This window comes from Argiope bruennichi, chromosome 4, assembly GCF_947563725.1.
Source record: "Argiope bruennichi chromosome 4, qqArgBrue1.1, whole genome shotgun sequence".
Lineage (NCBI taxonomy): Eukaryota > Metazoa > Arthropoda > Arachnida > Araneae > Araneidae > Argiope > Argiope bruennichi.
This window is the reverse complement of record NC_079154.1, coordinates 77,323,392-77,342,268: the sequence shown is the minus strand read 5'-3', so window position 1 is coordinate 77,342,268 and position 18,877 is coordinate 77,323,392. Positions and strand designations below refer to the sequence as shown.

At 26.8% G+C, this 18,877-nt stretch overlaps 1 protein-coding gene across 1 annotated transcript; it reads left to right on the top strand.

Moving 5' to 3' along the window:
- Window positions 1–9,763: 9,763 nt before the first annotated feature.
- On the top strand, window positions 9,764–18,877 carry LOC129967163 (mitochondrial fission 1 protein-like). The gene is made up of 5 exons (XM_056081859.1): window positions 9,764–9,988; window positions 12,051–12,183; window positions 14,976–15,052; window positions 16,926–17,031; window positions 18,308–18,877. The coding sequence occupies exons 1-5, from the start codon at window positions 9,902–9,904 to the stop codon at window positions 18,427–18,429; spliced, it is 525 nt and encodes a 174-aa protein (XP_055937834.1). The 5' UTR covers window positions 9,764–9,901; the 3' UTR covers window positions 18,430–18,877.

Sequence of the window (18,877 nt, the reverse complement as noted above, 5' to 3'; positions counted from 1 at the left end):
AAGGTAATATTTTGAGAGTTAATGGGTAATGTTTGACAGGGATGGATGTATGAAAAATTATAATTTCCAACTGGAGCTTTTCTAGTTGCAAAATTTGAATATGGTAATCAGAAAAATAATATGTAAATATTTTTGCCTTTCAGGCATTTTATCATAAAAAAAGGCATTAATTGTTTGGTGAAATTTTCCATGTTTTTATCACTTATTTAACCCTTTGGCTGCTAACTGCTCTATGTTAAAACACTTCATGAGAATGGTGTGTGGCTCTTGTGAAGTGCTAAAAATTAATGAATATATATGAAATTAAGTATTCATACATAAAATTAACTGTTCAATAATTGCATATTGTAAAAAGAAATGATGTTTTGATGTTAAAGCTTTTAGTTACACATAAAATTATTCTATTCTTCTAAAATTTCTAATTTTAAACCATTAATGTGCGATTGTACAATTAATTTAAGACTAAGTATAAAGCAGGTGTTAAAAAACTTGAAATGATAAAGTCTGACAAATTTTGCTTCTCATATAGAAATATCACACTTTGAGGACATTCAGAAAAAAGATAATCAGTCACCAATTTATAGCTGGGAAAAGTATTAAAATTCCATCCTTTCATGGATTTTTCTCAAAGAATATTATCACCTTCTTGCTTTCATGGACTATCTATGAAAAGATGTTATTTTCAATTTTTATTGTTATTGTAGGCAGTGCTAGTGTAGGCAATGATGATTTGCTAATTGCCTAAAAATGTCTCAGTGTACTAAGAATTATTCTGAATTGAAAATCCAAAAATTTTATTCCTGAATTAAAAAATAACTTGAATATTGTAATATAAAAATAACTTGGTTTTTTTATAATATAAAATGGAATAATCAAACTTTAGTTTTTGGTATTCTGTAATAAAACTTTATAACATTAATTAATATTCTTTTTGCGATTTCCAAAATTTTTTTTCTCAATATATTTCTAGAGGAAGGACTTATTAGGATATTAGTCACTTGTTTAAGAACTTATATGTTTAATAATTACAGTTTTCTGTTTAATTCTGTTCAAAGAATACAAAACTTGCATCTGATATTTTTTTCTCATTTGTTTGCATTTAATTAATAATGTACACATTTTTAATATGGACATATTAAAATTTATTTTGGTGACTAAGGGGGAGAAGAAGTGAGAGGAGAGAAATATTAAAATATTCTATATGAAATATTTTTTTTAATTTACTTATTTTACATACTGATATTTAAAAATATATATATTTTATTGATTTGAACTATTAAACAGAGTGAAAACCCATTTATGAGTCCAAATGATAACAATTCTTCTAGATGCATTCCCATTCTTAATATGTATGGTTTTTAGAAAGTTTAAAAAAATTGCATTACTCCATTTCTCTTTCTTGGGTAAAAAAGAAAGATCCAATCAAAAAATTTGACTTGAAAGTTTCACTTTATCCCTATATTTTTAGATCTTTCTAGCATATTCAAAAATGCGACAAACTAGATAAATGAAATTTGATATGTGATCACAATGATGATTAATTCCTATTCCTTTTAATTAAAATTGTTTTTATGTATGAAATTTAGAACCAAATGTATGAAGCTTATTCAAAAATATGCCTTATACAAAAAAATAAGTTATTCTTTTTTCTGATTTTATTTTTAGGTATCTTTGACCTTGTTATTTTTTTAATTGTACTTGTGCTTGATTTAAATTATTAAATATCAGTTTTGATTTTTTTTAATGAAAACTACTTTCATCTAAATAATATTTTAGTTATATGATAATTCCATGGTTAACAGTGAAAATAATTTTATTCCTAGAAGTATATATATATACTTTATATACTACGAACAGTATATATATATATATATACTGTTCGTCAACGGATTCTGAGACGACCACATTTCGACGACTCCATCTCATTAAAGGGTGAGACGCGGAACGATGAGTGCATTTCCGGTATTCCCTTTGACCTTGGATTTCCCCTATTAGATACTAGTAAATGTAAATATCTCCTCCTTTCACCCCTATTTTGACGAATTAAACCTATCCTAACGCATGCGCATAAGCGCGGAGGACACGGGTTTTACAATCCGTTGCTGAGCGGTATTAGCAAACTGACATTTCTGCATGTTTGTTTCAGAATTCGAAATTATGAGAAGTCAGTAGGCGGCCCAAATTACTGTATTAATTTTTTTATTCGAAATTTATTGTATTGTATATGGGGAAATACCATACGGTGGGGGGGGGGGGTCCCTGCACTGATACTTCCGGTAATTCAAAGCATGGCATAAAGCTTTTGATTGCCTCCTTAGATCGTAGAAAGGACATGTGTTTGATTAGACCCATCACTTTCTTATTTTTCTCACTATTTGGAAACTCTCTGACGTGGAAAAAAATCGATGCTTTTCAGTCCTCTGGATTTTAAGATAAGTCTCGTTTTGAAAGCAATAATAAAAATCAGATAATCAGTAAATACCATGAGACATTGCAGTTACCCATTTCTTTTTCTCCCTTTATCCACTTTTAATAGAAATGAAACTTGTTAAATAAATAGAATTTGTATAGATTAATTCCGCTCTATATAACAAAGGCACGGTTTTACAAAAAAATACTTTAATCTAATGGCACTTTGTGGATTGTATAAATATCTTGAAATTATATGTGTATTTAAAGGAGATCTTAAAGCTAGACTCAGTTAAGAACCGCCGTTCAATTACCGAGAGGCTAAAAAATAAAGGAAGAAAGAAAATCTCGAAATCCATGAATCCACCTTATATAAAGACAAGTTTCAACAGTCTAATCTTTCAGAAAAATCGCTGTGGAAAGAAACTAAAATTCTCACTTTCCCAAGAGCAAGCTGTGTAGCATTACAGACTATTTTGTGGGCATTCGAATTTTGGTGTGCAATTAAATAAAATCCAACCTACTCAGACAGATTTCAGTAAATCAAAGATATAGCCAGCGTTGATTGATTGGCGTTATTTCCTTTTTGTTAAAAAAAAAAATGTAAATTGTTAATTGTAAACCATTTCGTGGATTTTAACAAGGAAGAAGTCGGAAACTACTTTAACAATTTACAAGTAATTTTTAAAGCAAAGTACAAAAAGGAATAGCAAAGTAAAAGAAAGGGGCGAAACAGTTCTAAGTTTGAAAATTCTGAGAAAATATAAATAATGTCGCTGTGGTTTGTACTTTGAATGCTGCAAAGTTATAAAGAAGGTAAAAAGTCAGTTACTCGATTTGCTCTGGTGGTAGTCATAAAGATTGATGAAAATAAGAAAGCTATATAAATTTCAAATTTGTTTAATAATATTTATTATTTTTAAATTTTGCTCTTTATTTTAGTAAAATATGAGACTTTCAGATCAATTCGGATTAATATTTATATTTAAAGTGTTTCTAAGAAACAACGTTTTTACTCCTTACTTCTCAAAACCAGTATGTGACATGCGCAGAATTGTCCGCCTTGAGAGCTAATAAAGAGCGAAGGAATTCTTTTTTAGAAAATTAATTATTTAATAAACTGATTAGACAAATAAGAAATGTTCTCATTTCATGCTTGAAGGTTGCATTTAATGAATGAAGATTGCATTTAAAACTGGCTATTGAAAAAGCATTAAATTTACTTTTACAAAACTCTTAAGTATATAAAGTCCCCAAACTTTCACCTATATAGTATGTATTTAATTAGCTTTCATTTCCCCCCCTTTTGTCTTTATTTTGCGAAAGTCTTATTATTTAGCAAATTTCCACTATTCTACGTAACTCGTAAAAGAAATTTTATTTGTGTTTCAAATCAGAAAGAATAATTGCAGAAATTTTAATTGAAAAAGCATTCCGAATGAAATAATTTTTGGAAGAATTCGCACAAAAATCTAATCTATGCTTTTATTTGCATTAGGATAGTTTTTGTTTATAAATTATCAGAATTATTCTTTTCTTCGCGAACGAAGAAAAAATATTGTACGAACAAGTATATATAGCTATTTAGATGGAAACAAAATGTTTAAGATATTTTATGCGGGCTCTCCGCTACTCCCATCCCATCTGACAAAAAGTTTGTAGATAGCTACATATGCGATATTCCTCCATTTAATGAGCAGAATTTCCTGCCATGGGGGCTAATAACAGATAAAAATACAGAAAATTTTTCAAAAATAAGATCGTCTTTAAAGCATTTGCACGGTAGTCATGGGAAGTTTTTCCCTTTCTTTTTAATCATGTCATCTTCTTTACTTTAAAATAAATGTATTAATGCTATTTTGTTAAAGCAGCGTTTCCAGAGACTGTTTCGGAGGCATCCACAGTCCTCGAACGTTTGTTGAAACGTTGCAAGAATGTAATGTTGAAAATTAGTATTCTATTTCATTATTTTGCAACTAAAGAATATAAAATAATTAAAAATTGAATATGTTATATGGATTTGCATTGTTAACAATTTTAAATCAGTAAGAAACAAAATTTTCTCATATATTCTGTAATAAAAATATTATCACCCTTTCTCCCGTATAAAATTGTGGACCTTAGATAAGACTCTGAATGCCTCGAATACTCAGATTTTTATTTTAGAGTTTTGTGTTCCGGAAAGAATAAAGAAAATTGATATTTGTGTATTAATTGCATAGCACTAACAAATAATAGTTAAGAAATATCAATATTTGATTTAAACCAGCGTTTCCATATAATATGGAGTATGTCGATTAATCATTTGCGTGCGGTTGATACATAAATAACAGAAAATCAAATATTTATTCTGGACGCCTGTTCCCCAACCGAATGGAACCAAAATTTGACATAGGACTATTTGTAGTCACAGGTTCACATAACAAATTGCATTTATTTAAACCATTGTCTTCTTGAATTATCGCGTTTACATGCATGAGAAAGTAAGACGGACAACCCTTTGACGGATATGATTCCAAATTTGATGCGGCCTTATATTTTAAATGTTAAACTTATGAACAGAATTTTTATTTATATAACTCTGTTTTATAGATATCGTGTTTTTTGTACTGGGACGGAGAGACATCTACTGAATAGATTTCGCTCAAAATTGGATTAAAATCTACAAATTTGATGTTAAAATCACACTAAATTTTATCTATCCACTCAAACAATTTCAGTTATCTTTTTTTACGAATACATAGGCAAGCAGATAGACATAATTCCAAAAATTCGTTTTTCTTTCTCGGGGAGATGCAAAACATTTAGATGCGCCAAAATCTCGGGATCGAATTATTGATCTATTAAAATTTTTCCCTTTACATACTTGCATACGAGAAAGTGAAAAATGGGAAATATCTTCACGTAGAAACATGAAAATTCAATTTTTTTAGAATATCTAATTCTATATGATACCATACTAAATTTTCTATATTTTGAAGAAACCTTATTATTTCATATATAATCTCATTACTCTCGTTCTCAAAAAGTATAATTTATTTAAGGTGGATTCAAAAGTAATTCCATATTTGTGCCCATCAACATTTATTTTTCTTGAGTTTGGTGGTTTAGTTGACTACGCTTGCCAAAATTGAGCAAAATAATTTTAGCAATGAAAAATGAGAGGCTTTAGCTTTGTTGTGCATGTCAGTTTCCTTTTTATAATACCCTCCCCACCCCCTTTTTGAAATGTCCGGACAGTAATCAGAAAAATTGCAGATTTGACGAGCTTTGAAAAAATAGTTGTGAAATGTGCTGTGCGCTACAAAAATTATTTGTGCTCTTTATCAGTGACTTGGCTAAAGTATGTGACCGCAGGAGCACTGTATTTTTACTTTTTGATAATATTTGACTTTAAAAAGTAAAGCAAATCCATTAAATTTTATTTCCATTGTAAATGTAGTGTTTATCCTCCAAGTTGATGCTCGTAATAGCGAAAAGTGTTTTACGGAGTTATGGTTAATTAGTTTTTGTTTCTGCGGCTCGTTTTACTCAGGAAGTTCTGTACGCATCTAATAATGAAGTTTTATGGGAAGAAAATCCTATTAATGGAAGAGTATCATTATTCATTAACATATGAAAGAAAAACTATTTGGGTTCTACGCGCTCTATTAAAAGATTGCAAAATAATTTTTCCATTTTCTATAATTTGTTGTTTTAATGATAATAATACAGGAGCATTTTATAATCTGTGGCATTTTGTAGTAAGAAAGGGGTCTTTTGTGATACTCAAAATGTAAAAGACAAAAGTTTTCACCCAATTAAACTCTAGAGCAAAGCTTTATGCCGAAAAAGGTAATGTTTGATGAGTGAAATATACGGTGCGTACTCATTCTTGAGCTACTAAAACCAGGTTAACACATAATTTGCCTAATCAAAGTAAATTTATTGCAAAATTAATTGTACAATAAAATTTTCAGGAGTTGTCAAAAAAAAAAAAAATAACGTTCCTCGATACACATTCCCAAAATTTTCTCACATACTCTCTAATAAGCTTGTCATACCAGAGAATGCCTTATATGGTATTGGCGTACAATTGTCAAGAAATATTAATTTTTGGCTTGACTTTAGCATTTTTATTGAATCTATCGTGTCATCCTTAGCGAATAAACCTCGACATGTGTTAATAGTATCCAAAAATCGATATTTGTGTTTTAGACGCATTTCCTCAAGCGATTGAATCAAAAATTTAACAAAACGGAACTTGTCACAAAATTTCATATCAAAATTAAAATCACTGTTTTTGTATTATCGCGTTTACATGTTTATGAAAGTACAAAGCAATAGACAGTCAACCCTTTGCTGGATTTGGCTTACAATTTAGCAGGTATTTACGCTATAGATATTAAATCTCTGTACTGAATTTTATTTATCTACCTCTTTTCGTTTTATAATTATCGTGTTAACTTGTATTCAATCAGACGAATTTCCTCTGAACAGATTTTACAAAAAATTTTATAAAAATTCAAACGAGGTAAAGACTATATACCAAATTTCAACCGTCTAGCTCAAAGTATTTTTAAGTTATCTTTGTCACAGATAGACGGGCGTTTCTCAAAAATGTGGTTTTCGAATCAGAGAGGTCTGAAAAGTGGGGATTCATCAAAATCTCGAGTTCGAATTTTTTGATCATTTTTATAATTTCTCAATACTACGAGTACGTGAAAGTAAAAAGATGGCCACTCACTGTTTGAAAATTTTCAATGTCGAAAATTGAGGTTCTTGAAGGCCTAAAAACTGTTAATGGTATTCCTTTGATTTTTTTTTTAACGACGACGACAAACGACGATATCAAATAATTCTTTATGGAATTTTTTGGGGACCAAATGTTAAAACGACGTGTGTGTGTGGTGTGTGTGTGTGTGTGTGTGTGTGTGTGTGTGTGGTGTGTGTGTGTGTGTGTGTGTGTGAATGAATTGCAAGTGTCTGTAAGAAAAAGAATTGAATTTTATTTTTAAAACTTCTTCAACAACAATTCAATAGAATTTGAAGAATCAAAAAATTGAATTGACTAGTTTTCATATTGAAAGGGTCAAAAATCTTATCAAAAGCTGTGGGAAATATTTAAGATTCTGATGATACATTTCCACGGCCAGGCGATAGTTGGGAAGGAATTCTTAAATAAAAATTATTTAGGTTGAAAAAACTTCAAAATAAATATATGGTGCATTTTTTTATTGTTAACTGAATAATAATAAAAAAAATGTGGTGGAGTAGAGAATTTTCAAATCGCAAATGAACTTTATATATACAAAAAAAAAAAAAAATGCCCCAGTCTAAATATATCGAAAAAATGGACAAACAGGAATATTGCAATCTCAAAATGGTGAAAAATATAAGAAAAAGAAACGCAGTGCAGATATATTCTATGATTTATAATCAAACAGGACGAAAACTGAAAAGAATTTTATAACTGCAAAAATCTGTGAGGAAACTAATTGAAAAGGCAGAAAATAATAGAGATTTTCAATGCATAGTAAAATCAAATAGTTTAGAAATTGAAACTTTAATAGAGGAATTTAAATTTAAAATATTTTAATGGAACACTATTTCCAGTTCTTTTGTTTAAATATAAGTAAAGATTTCTTAAGTTGTGTTGATCTCCTTTTTCTTTTCATTCTGCCAATACGCACTTCTTCAAAAGTAAGATTAAGAAATTATTTTGAAATTAAAGTATTTTAATGAATTTTGTTTCAACTAAAATATGAAAGTGTTTGAACATAATACCTTTTAGTAGTTTGTGAGAAGATAGCATCCAGTCATTGCTAATATTAACAGTATGGTCACTTGAATTGTGATCTCAAAACACACTTTGAGATGTAAGTTTTATCTTATTAACTAAAGATGAGTACACTTCAGATCTCCTTATTGCTGTTCTCTTAAGCATTTAGAAATTGTAAACTAGAAAGTAACTATACATTTGAACATTAATAATAAAATTACATTTAAATTTATTTATTGCATTTTATGTCTAAAATACATAATATTATGGTCCTTGAATTATTTAAATAAAGATAATTGAAAGTCCTTACAATTTCTCTTCAATAAGAGTGGGAACTCTGTTTTAATTAACAATATCTGATTCATTACTACTGAATAAAGTATCTACTCTATAGCAGATAATGAAGCAAACATTTTCACACTACAATATACACACATTAGCTCACTGATTGTCTAGTGATTTTTTTAAGAGATTTGTATATGCATGTAAAGTTACAAATTCGATTGCAACCTAATTATGTTTTCTATATATTTTACTTTTAACACACTTAAAATTATAATTTAATAATGTTTTGGTCAAGTATATTATAATTTAGCACCGAATACTAAAATCAATCCGTATCTAACATTCCACAAAAATTCAGAAAGTAATATAGGTTGTATTCTGTGTGTGCTAATAGCTTTCTTAGTACATAATTATCTTTTAGGGTGACTGGAGTGAACACAGCAAACTATTGTTCTGTGACGGATTGGTATGAGTGAGGATTGAACCTGGGACCTTGTGGCTCGCAGTCCAGTAACATGACCATGATACAAAAGCAATTGCTCGTGTTGCGTAGCTGTTAGCTGGCTTATAAGCTTTCATTACAGTTCATTAGTATCAATAATAGGAATTCACATAAAGTAGCAGAATAGACTTATTAACAAAATTTTATGACGTTAGAGTTTAGAGTACTGGCTTAGATATTGCAAGATCGTGGCAAAATGATCTAACTACACCACATATCCCAGGGCTTTATACTTTTAAATTTAGAATTATAAATCAAACATCTAACGTTTGTGTATGGGATGTTCTGGATGCAGGCAAGAACAATAATATCTATGCTTGTATTTCTGTTTGTACATGGTAATATCGCATGTTTTCTTATTCTATTATTGTTCAAAATAAGAAGGCTCATCCTCAGGATCATACTTTTATAATTCTAATCACTATCCATTATTGTGGGATGAGAGTAGGGGAAGCCAACTCAGATTCATGTGTCTTCCTCGTCATTTGAAAGTAGTTCGAAACGACAAAGAATATCTCAGTTCATTCCAGAATAAATAACTAAACTAAATTAAAGCATTAGGGCTTTGCCGATTAGAATCGAATTGAACAACATCCTTACGCTCTGACAAAATAAAACTTTTTTGACCTTCATTAAACTTCCAATTATTTAAAAAGCGAGCAGTAAATCGTATATAAGAAACAATGAAGCTCGTTATTTTTCTCTTTTCGACTTCATTTTTACAAAATGCGATCAAAGCTTTTCTGATGCATTTTCCCTCATTTTCATTATTTTCAGAAATTGCTGTGCGAACTGGCAATATTAACGACAGGCATTGTTTATTTACAAATGTTATGACATGATGTGATGTTTTGTTGCGTATTTGTATGTAATTAGCCAGATAAGATTTTTTTTCTAAGTATATATTTTTTTAAATTTATTTCTTATATTTATATGAATTTACAATGTCCACTGAAAATACGGTTGCTGTTTTAAGTGATGAGGATATGAAAACATTGCTCAATTATAATGTTTCCGCTGAAGATCGAGAGGTATTTGACTTCATATAGTTTTGTCTGAATCCCTGTTAATTTGACATATAACGCTTTTTAAATTATTCGAAATGCTGTTTATTAAATAATTATAGAATAAATAACTAGAAAAATTTCAGGTTGTTATTATTACGGAGTAGTTATTCTGTTTTCATCTGAAAGAATTTTTTCGAATTGAAAAGTTTGATTTGAATTTGTTTTCACTAATGCAGTTACTATTATCATACCTTATATTATCATTGCAATTCGCATCTTATTATAAGGGGAATAAATATTGTTTTAATAGTGCAACAGGTTAATTTTAGCGCTAGCTTAGCTGGAAATTTGGGATTCTCGTATAATATTTTTGCCATGGCATAAAAATCTTATTATATTTAACTTCATTGGTATAATTACTGCCTTCAATGAATTTATTATAATTTTTTTAATTAGGTGACAATCTATTAATCCTATTTATATTGTATTTACTATTTATCTTGTAATGTTATGAAATGTATTAATTCAAAGTACTTTTATATTCTGTGTTGATTTTTTCTATCATCGTTAGCATGCTTCTTTTTTTTTAAATCTTAATATATTATATTCGATACCTACAATATTATTTTCATGTACTTTGGTTGTATCTACAAGCTACTTTTTAAAAAGTTCACTGATGCACTAATTTTAAGGTATTGCCAATATTGTTTTTTTACTATCATATAATTAACATAATTTGACATAATGTATAATAAATAATGTATTATGTAATCATCACATTATTATATATGTGATGATTTATCACATATAATGTATTGAGATTCTCATTTTTAGATAATGTTTCCTAAAAATCTAAAGCAACTTTTGTACACTTCATATAAACTGTAACATTGAGAACTAATATAATGCTGAGATTTAAATAAAATTGGGCATACAATTTAAAAATTCATTTTTTTTTTTTTTATTTCCAGAATCAATCCCCAAAATAAATCTTTAAAATACATGTACTGAAACTATGCCAATTTAAATAACACTTCCTTCAAAGTACATTCTTCTTCCTTCTATTTACTCATGCATATTTATCTCAAGATTCATAATGTTGTTGAAAGTGTTACAAACTGCATATTTGTTAGCTCATTTTGAATGGCCTTTTTTTTGGGGGGGGAGAATAATATATATATATATATATATATATATATATATATATATATATATATATATATATATATATATATATATATTCATTTTTTTGTTTTAATCCAGAAATTGGTAAATATTAGTTCAAATGTATTTAGTACTGAGCTAAGTATTAAAAACTATAAAATAATTCTTGGACAATTTTTTAGGCCATAGTTTCTAGTCTACTAATTTTTTTAAAAAATAAGGTTCTCTTTTTTTGGATATTTACATATGATAGTATCTCTTAAGAAGTGACAAAAATTTACAAACACAAATTTTCATTTATTGTGCACCATTTGTAACAAATAATACCTTTTAAATCAGAAATCACTTCTAGCATCATTTCTTTACTAAAATTATGGCAGTATTTTTGTTTTGCTTCATTTTCAAAGAATTTGGTATGTGTCTGAAGGTTACTGGAAGTGCTTTCATTAAAAGCATAAATTTAGTATGTATTTGCTGACATTTAAAAGTCCTAATGATGGAAGAAAACTTAATCAATGAAAATATCCACAACTCACAGAAAAAAATGTAGAAGCTTTTATACTCCCTATTAGTAATTGTTTGTCTCAATGTTGACATCGATTGTATTAGCCTATAAGTATTTTTATTAAAAGAATGTCTAGTATTAAATATCTCAACTGGTATTAAAAAGAGCAATTATGAAACAAGTTGCTGATGTATTAATGACTTATATTGTTAAGAAAGTAAAAATATTACAGTTTTTCATTGCTTTCATTTTAAGAATGAAGGAAATATATTTATTTTTGTTATGGAAAAACATACTTTTGAATATCTGTATTCTAAAATTTCATATTTTCTTATGTCCAATCATAAATCTTCATATATATATATTGTATATTAGTCTTTAAAATCGAATCTTTGTTTTTAATCATATATCAAATAGATGTACCAAAAAGCATATGAAGAACAACAAGCTGCTGGTGAAGTTGAGCTGCAAACTAAATTTCAGTATGCCTGTTGCTTGACACACAGTAAGAATCATCATGATCTTAAACAGGCTTCAGTTCTGTTTGAAGGTAAAAATTCTTTCTTTTCAAATAATTTTTAATGAGAGCTTTTATTTTGTGTGTGTTTATAATTTGTGAATACTTTTTTTGAATGTGTTAAACTTTGTCTACTAAAATTACTAGTATAACTTAATTTAATTTGCGATATTCAAAATCTATTACAACTGCTTCTTTATAATAAATCTCCTAAAATTATTTCAACTGCCTTTTTTTTTTAAAACTTACTTACTAAACTTTTGGTGTATATTTAAGTTATATTTTAAATTTATTCATGATAGACATATTGAAACTTAATAGAACAGTTTTTTTTCCTACTGGATTTTTCAAAACATTGATGCTAATTACAAATGGCTATAACTTCCTTATAAATAAGAAAACATGTGGACAAATATAGAAGGAAGCTTAGTTCAATTGCATGCATAAAAACTCTGTGTTGCTACATTTTACTAGCACATGAAGCCTACTATATATGTACTTTCAATTCATTGATTGTTGAAAATAAAGAAACTATTTAGAATAAAATCAATTCTAATAAATAAAAATACAAAAGTAATTCAAAAGATTTTGATATGCATGTAAAACATGCATGTGACTATTAAACCTGCATCAATGGATGTAAGCATGCTTCACAGAACATGGCATGAAATGAACTCCTGCACAAATGTTGCCTATATAACCTAGAAAATTCACGTAGGGAAATTTTTACTATGTAAATAAAACTTGAAACTTCCTTCTATTTTGTATTCAACATTTTTTCCCTTAGTATTGTTATTTGTAAGGAAGTAATCGTTATTTTGTAATCAATACAATTATTTTAGATAGTCTTGCATATGATAATGTATTATTTCTAAAAAATAAAGGGAACTGATATTTGTTCCAGTATAAGATATTGAAGATTGAAATTTAGAATACATCAAACACTAATATAATTTTTTTTTAACCTAACAAATTTATTGCTGAGGAATATATATATGTATGTAAAAAAAGGTAAAATATGAAAATGATTGGATTTTTTTTACATGCTTTCCTGGTTACAATTTTTAATTTCATTAAAGAAAGGGAGGGGGAGGTAATAAATACTACATTTTTTTAATCTGTTTAATTTTTTTATGTCACACAAGCATATTAACAAAATATTAATTTTTAAACTAAAAAAAGCATTGTCCTTTAAAAAAGTACAGTACTAAGAATTTTGTAGTGAACCATGAATTGGGATAAGTTATATATTATTATATGGAGGATATTGATTCTGGATTGAAACTTTAAATTGATCCATAAAGGTTTTATTATATTGAAGTTGAGAAACTGTAGAGACCAAGATAGATGTTTCATTTCATTCTCGTATTCATCAAATCACAGTTGGACAAATCCTGCTGCTGAATAAGAGATTATCATCATAGAAAATTCTGATCACAAGTTCTGTCGTAAATGTTCTGCTTATAATGGAGAACCTCCTAATTGTAATTATTGATATTGGACAATCCAGATGCTTGCTGAATTCTTCATTTAGTGCTAGTTGTCATTGTTTTCTTTTTAGGCATTACAATCCACTTGGTCTCTTTCACTCAGCTTCTCCTTACATCCACTAATTTGCTTTGCTGAGCTTGTCTGGCCGCGTTGTGTGTGTGCTGTTATGATTTTAAATACCATACTTACGATACTTTAGTCGTAGTTGCCCAGCTAGTCGGGCTCCAACAGTTTGATCTCTTTTAAAGTCTGTGAGGTCTAACATATTACACTTTTGATAGACATCCAAGACATATGTAACTTTACTAAAGCTACCTCATACTACCATGATATATATATTTTTATATTAAAAAAAGAAACTGATAATTAAGAATATATTTTAATGCTTATGAAGTGTATCCTTAAATATTACTTTTACAGTTGTTTCCCTTATTTTAATAACCACATGTAGATGTACTTTATAAAGTGAGGTACAAGCACTTTGCAAGGTATATTTCTAATCATTGACTAATAATAACAATAATTTACTTTTATTTTTAATAGATTCATTTGGATTAAGTAAAAACTAATATTTATTCTGTACTTCTTTTCATTTCATATTACTTTGCATTATTTTATATTACTTTGCATATTACTATATTAAATGCAATACTTTGAACTTTTTTTGATAAAGACCAATAGAATTTATATTTTAGATAAGATTTATAATTAATATTTTTTTATATATTATTTTATATACTTTTTTTATATACATTGTGATTGATGCACCATTATTAATGTTATAAAAATGTGTTCTTTTACAATTTCTTCTTCAAATTTACAAGCATGACACATTTCCATTCATTTCAGCATTTGTTTTGGCAAATTTTCGGAATTGGATCAATTAATTTTCTCTTATGTAATAATTCTACAATAATTTTACTTTTATCTGTAAACTTAATCAATCTTAATCTAAACTTTTATCTGTCTACTTAAATCTCTAAAGCATTTTGTTGTATAAATTTATTAATTTTATTGTTTAGTTAATCATATTGATTTTGCTTCTTGATGTTTATATCTGATACAATTCATTATTTTACTAACTTCATTTCCAAGCTTTAGCATGTCTTAATTAGAAATTTTGAAAACAGTAATTTTTTATCATTAAATTCAAACTTTTCTATGTTTAAATATGAATATCATTTTAAGAATTCAATTCTCTTAATTCAGTATATTTAAAAAAATTTCTGCTATTATTAAGCTAACAAATGTTTACAACAGGGAGTTTTACATGCATGATATATTTATACACATTTTACATTATATTTTTAATGATTTTTCTTCCCTGCAAACAGAACTTTTCAAGGAAGGTACTGAAGAACTTAAAAGAGATAGTTTATTTTATCTATCAGTAGTTGAAACTAAACTGAAAGTAAGCAATAGTTTTTTAAATTTGTAAATAATATGCAACTACTTTTTATTAGTACTATTATTATGTACTAATAAAAGCACTTAATTTTTTAATTATTTCTTTTCTAACTTATTAAGTAATTCATAAATAGTTACATAAATTGCAAATTTAAATATTGAATAAAAATTTTGCTACATTTTCAATAAGCAAATAAATAATTTTGTTTATTTGAATTGTATTAATTCTTGAAATTAATAAATTCAATCTGAGGTGTCACAATATATCTCTTATTTTGATGAGAAATATACTCTCAGTGCAGAAGGGTTTTCTTAAAATTAACTTAAAATGCATTCCCCTCTTTTTCAGTTGTAAAGAGTAACAGAAAATTATTTTGAACATTAATTCCCTATTGCATTCTTTTTAAATTGCTGATTAAATTTAGGAATTTCTATTTTATTAAATGCATCAATAATAATTTTAAATTTCTAGCTTTTGCTAGCATTAACTTCTTTTGTCACTATTATATATATATATATATATATATATATATATATATATATATATATATATATATATATATATATATATATATATATATATATATATGGGAGGAAGTGCCCCCCCACTCCTTTTTTTCTCTAAAATCTCTCCTATATATATATATATATATAACTAATCAGTGTGAATTGTTTTGGCCCCATTGAAAAAAGATTTTGAATTGAAATTCTCTTTTGATTTAAAAAAAAATATTGGTGAACAGATTTAAAACTTTGCTTAGAGATAATAGCAAAAGTTTAAATTTTAGACCATATAAAAGTAATCAGCTGATATTTCTAAAAAATTGATTAAAGGTTGTAAAGCTAAAAACTGATTTCTAAAGATTCAACTTTTAGCAAGTTTCATTGACTAAAAATTATTTCTTTAGAAATCTAGATTGTGCTTTCTTTTAAATAATGGTTATTTTTATGAATTATTGTCAATATCTACTATTAATCCCTAATCTCAATATTTTAAAAATAATATTTATATAATTTATTTGCATGGAGAGTTTAATACATTATTTGAAGAAACCAAAATGTTTTTTCTTGTTTCTTGTTTGTTCAAAATGTTTTGAGAGTTTGTTCATTCATCTGACTTCTGCAAAATTTGAAATGTAGCTTGAAAATAATTTTAAAATGCATGTTATTTTGCAGAATAAGATAAATCTTCAGTGAGTTATAATCACATAATGAAAAACTAAAATGCTATTATGTGCCTTAATGGTAAATAATTCTCATGTAAGTAGAGTTGTTTTGGAAAAATGAAAAGCATTACACTCTATGTGGTCTTCTCAGTCACTTGATATTTGTTATAAATCTTCTGTTTGAACAAGGTATAAGTAATATAATTCAAATTTTCTACAAGAATTAGTTTATTGCTTATAAATGCAATCAATATATATTAATTAGAATTAATTGATGTAATTTTTATGTTTAAGCTACGGAAATGAGCAACTAAAATTATTACTTGAAGTATTAAACACATCATTAAATTTATGTTGTGTTTAATGCTTTTTAATAATTATTCTTAAAATTAGAAAAAAAAAAACCTAACAATTAGTTATCAATGTATATGATGTGTCATTTCATTCATAACTTTTTAAACAATAATTTTGAAATATGTGATGCTTCCCAATGTCAAAATTAAAAATTATTCAATGTGCATGTTTTTCTTTTGAAATAACTTCTTATTTATTATATTGATTGTTTCACCATGCATATAAATTTTTCATATTATTAAATTGTAAGGGATAAGAAATTAAATTTCTCTTGAAGCTGCAAAAGAATGTTATTTTTCTCAAATAATTTTTCATTTCTTATATGTAGTATATAATATTCATTTAATATATTTATAGGATTATCTAAAAGCAAAAAAGTATGTAGAAGCCTTTTTAAGTGTAGAACCATCCAATGTCCAAGCCGAACAACTGAAATGTTATATTGAGAAACACTTAAAAAAAGGTAATCTGTTTATACATTATTATTATAATAAGATCACAACAGAGCTAAAAAAAAACCCTGAATGATTTCTGTATATTTTGATGATATTAAATATTCATATCAATACATTTTGCATTGTATTCTGTTTTCATAGTATTTGTATCCAAGCACTCAAACAATTAGTTCATTTCTTTAATAAATTATCAATTGTTTCTTAGTTTATATATGAGAAAATTAAGAGAGGTCTGTGTGCTGCTATATGCTCTATATTCTGGGATAATTTTCCATATTAAAATGTACTAAGATATTAATATTGAAAAATGAGGAAATATAACTTATTTTGTTTCTTTAGAACATATTATTTTTCTGTACCATTAGTATAATTTTTAAAAAATATTTTTAACAATCTCACCATAGCTGTTTTTAAAACCATCCCACCCAACTTTTTTTTTTTTTTTTTTTTTTTTGTATATGAATAATATCAGAAATATACTATCAGATATAGATTTATCACAAAAACTTAGACACCTTTAAGATTCTTCCATGTTTATTTAAAATTCCATTTAAAATTATTTTTATACTTTTCTGACTTAATACCAAGTTACATATTCATTGAAAGATGAAAATTGATTCAGATGCCTTGAAAATTAATCATTGAGAAACAAATGGTCAACTACATTATAAAATGGGATTAATACTTGAAAATTCTGTTAAGTCTTTTTGAATAGTTTTGAATAAATGTTTTCTGATTTAAATGCTGTATGCCATATAATTTATCTCCATGTGCAATGAAATTTGTTAGAATGGAATGATATGAAGCTATTAAATGCTGCAGAACTTCAAATAAGTAAATAATAAAAATATAACAATATCATTATTTTAAATAATTTTGCTACTTTAATATAATCTGAATCTATAATTATTACACAATTAAATCAGAAAATAATAATTAATATTGCATAGGAAATCTTCCAGTTTTGCTGTCATTGAGGTCAATATGGTGCAAAAATTTTGAAAAAAATTATACTGACTTTAAGTGATAATTTAATCTTATGCTTGGAATTCTGAGGATTGTCTCAAAATTTCTCTTGTGTTGTTTTAGAATGGGATTTAAATATAATTAAACAAATCTATGCACCAATATTTCTCATAACTCAACTACTCTTTTTTTTAAAACTATATATTATAAGTGAACTATGTTAAATGCATAGTTTAGTTTGAAAACTATTATTTATATTAGTAAATAATGTTTATAGTGTATTTCTATTTTACAATAGATTTTTCTATCACATTTCAGATGGCATTACTGGTATGGCACTTGTTGGAACAGCTGCAATATTTGGTGGAGCCACAGCTGTAGTTGTTGGTACATTGGCAGTAGCGGCTGCTGTTGGATTTGCTTTTAAAAGAAGGAAGTGAGAAGTTGTGGTTTAGAAGCAAAATCATGAATTTTGTGTGAAATTAATCGTGTTATTAAAAGAATATTCATCTGTGATAATAAAACAATAGGTTTGAAATGCTAATCATATTGAGATACAATTCAGTGAGTTTACCATGACAAACCTGATTTTTTTTTCTTTTGTGTTATTATTTTTTGAAAATCGTATTATTTATTTATAGTTAAATAGAAATGTTCCATAATTCTGTTTTTTTTTTAATAAATGAATTTTGAGTCAGAAATATCTTTCTTTATTTCCCTCTTAGGAAATGGCATTAATAAGTTATTTTTTTCTTCTTATTTTTTATATAGCAATTCTTTATGTATTGTTGCAAATACTTTTAAACACAAAGATTTATATTTCTGCACATATTTTTATGTATATACGTGAGTTATATATACATATATATTTATAATAACTATGCTTTT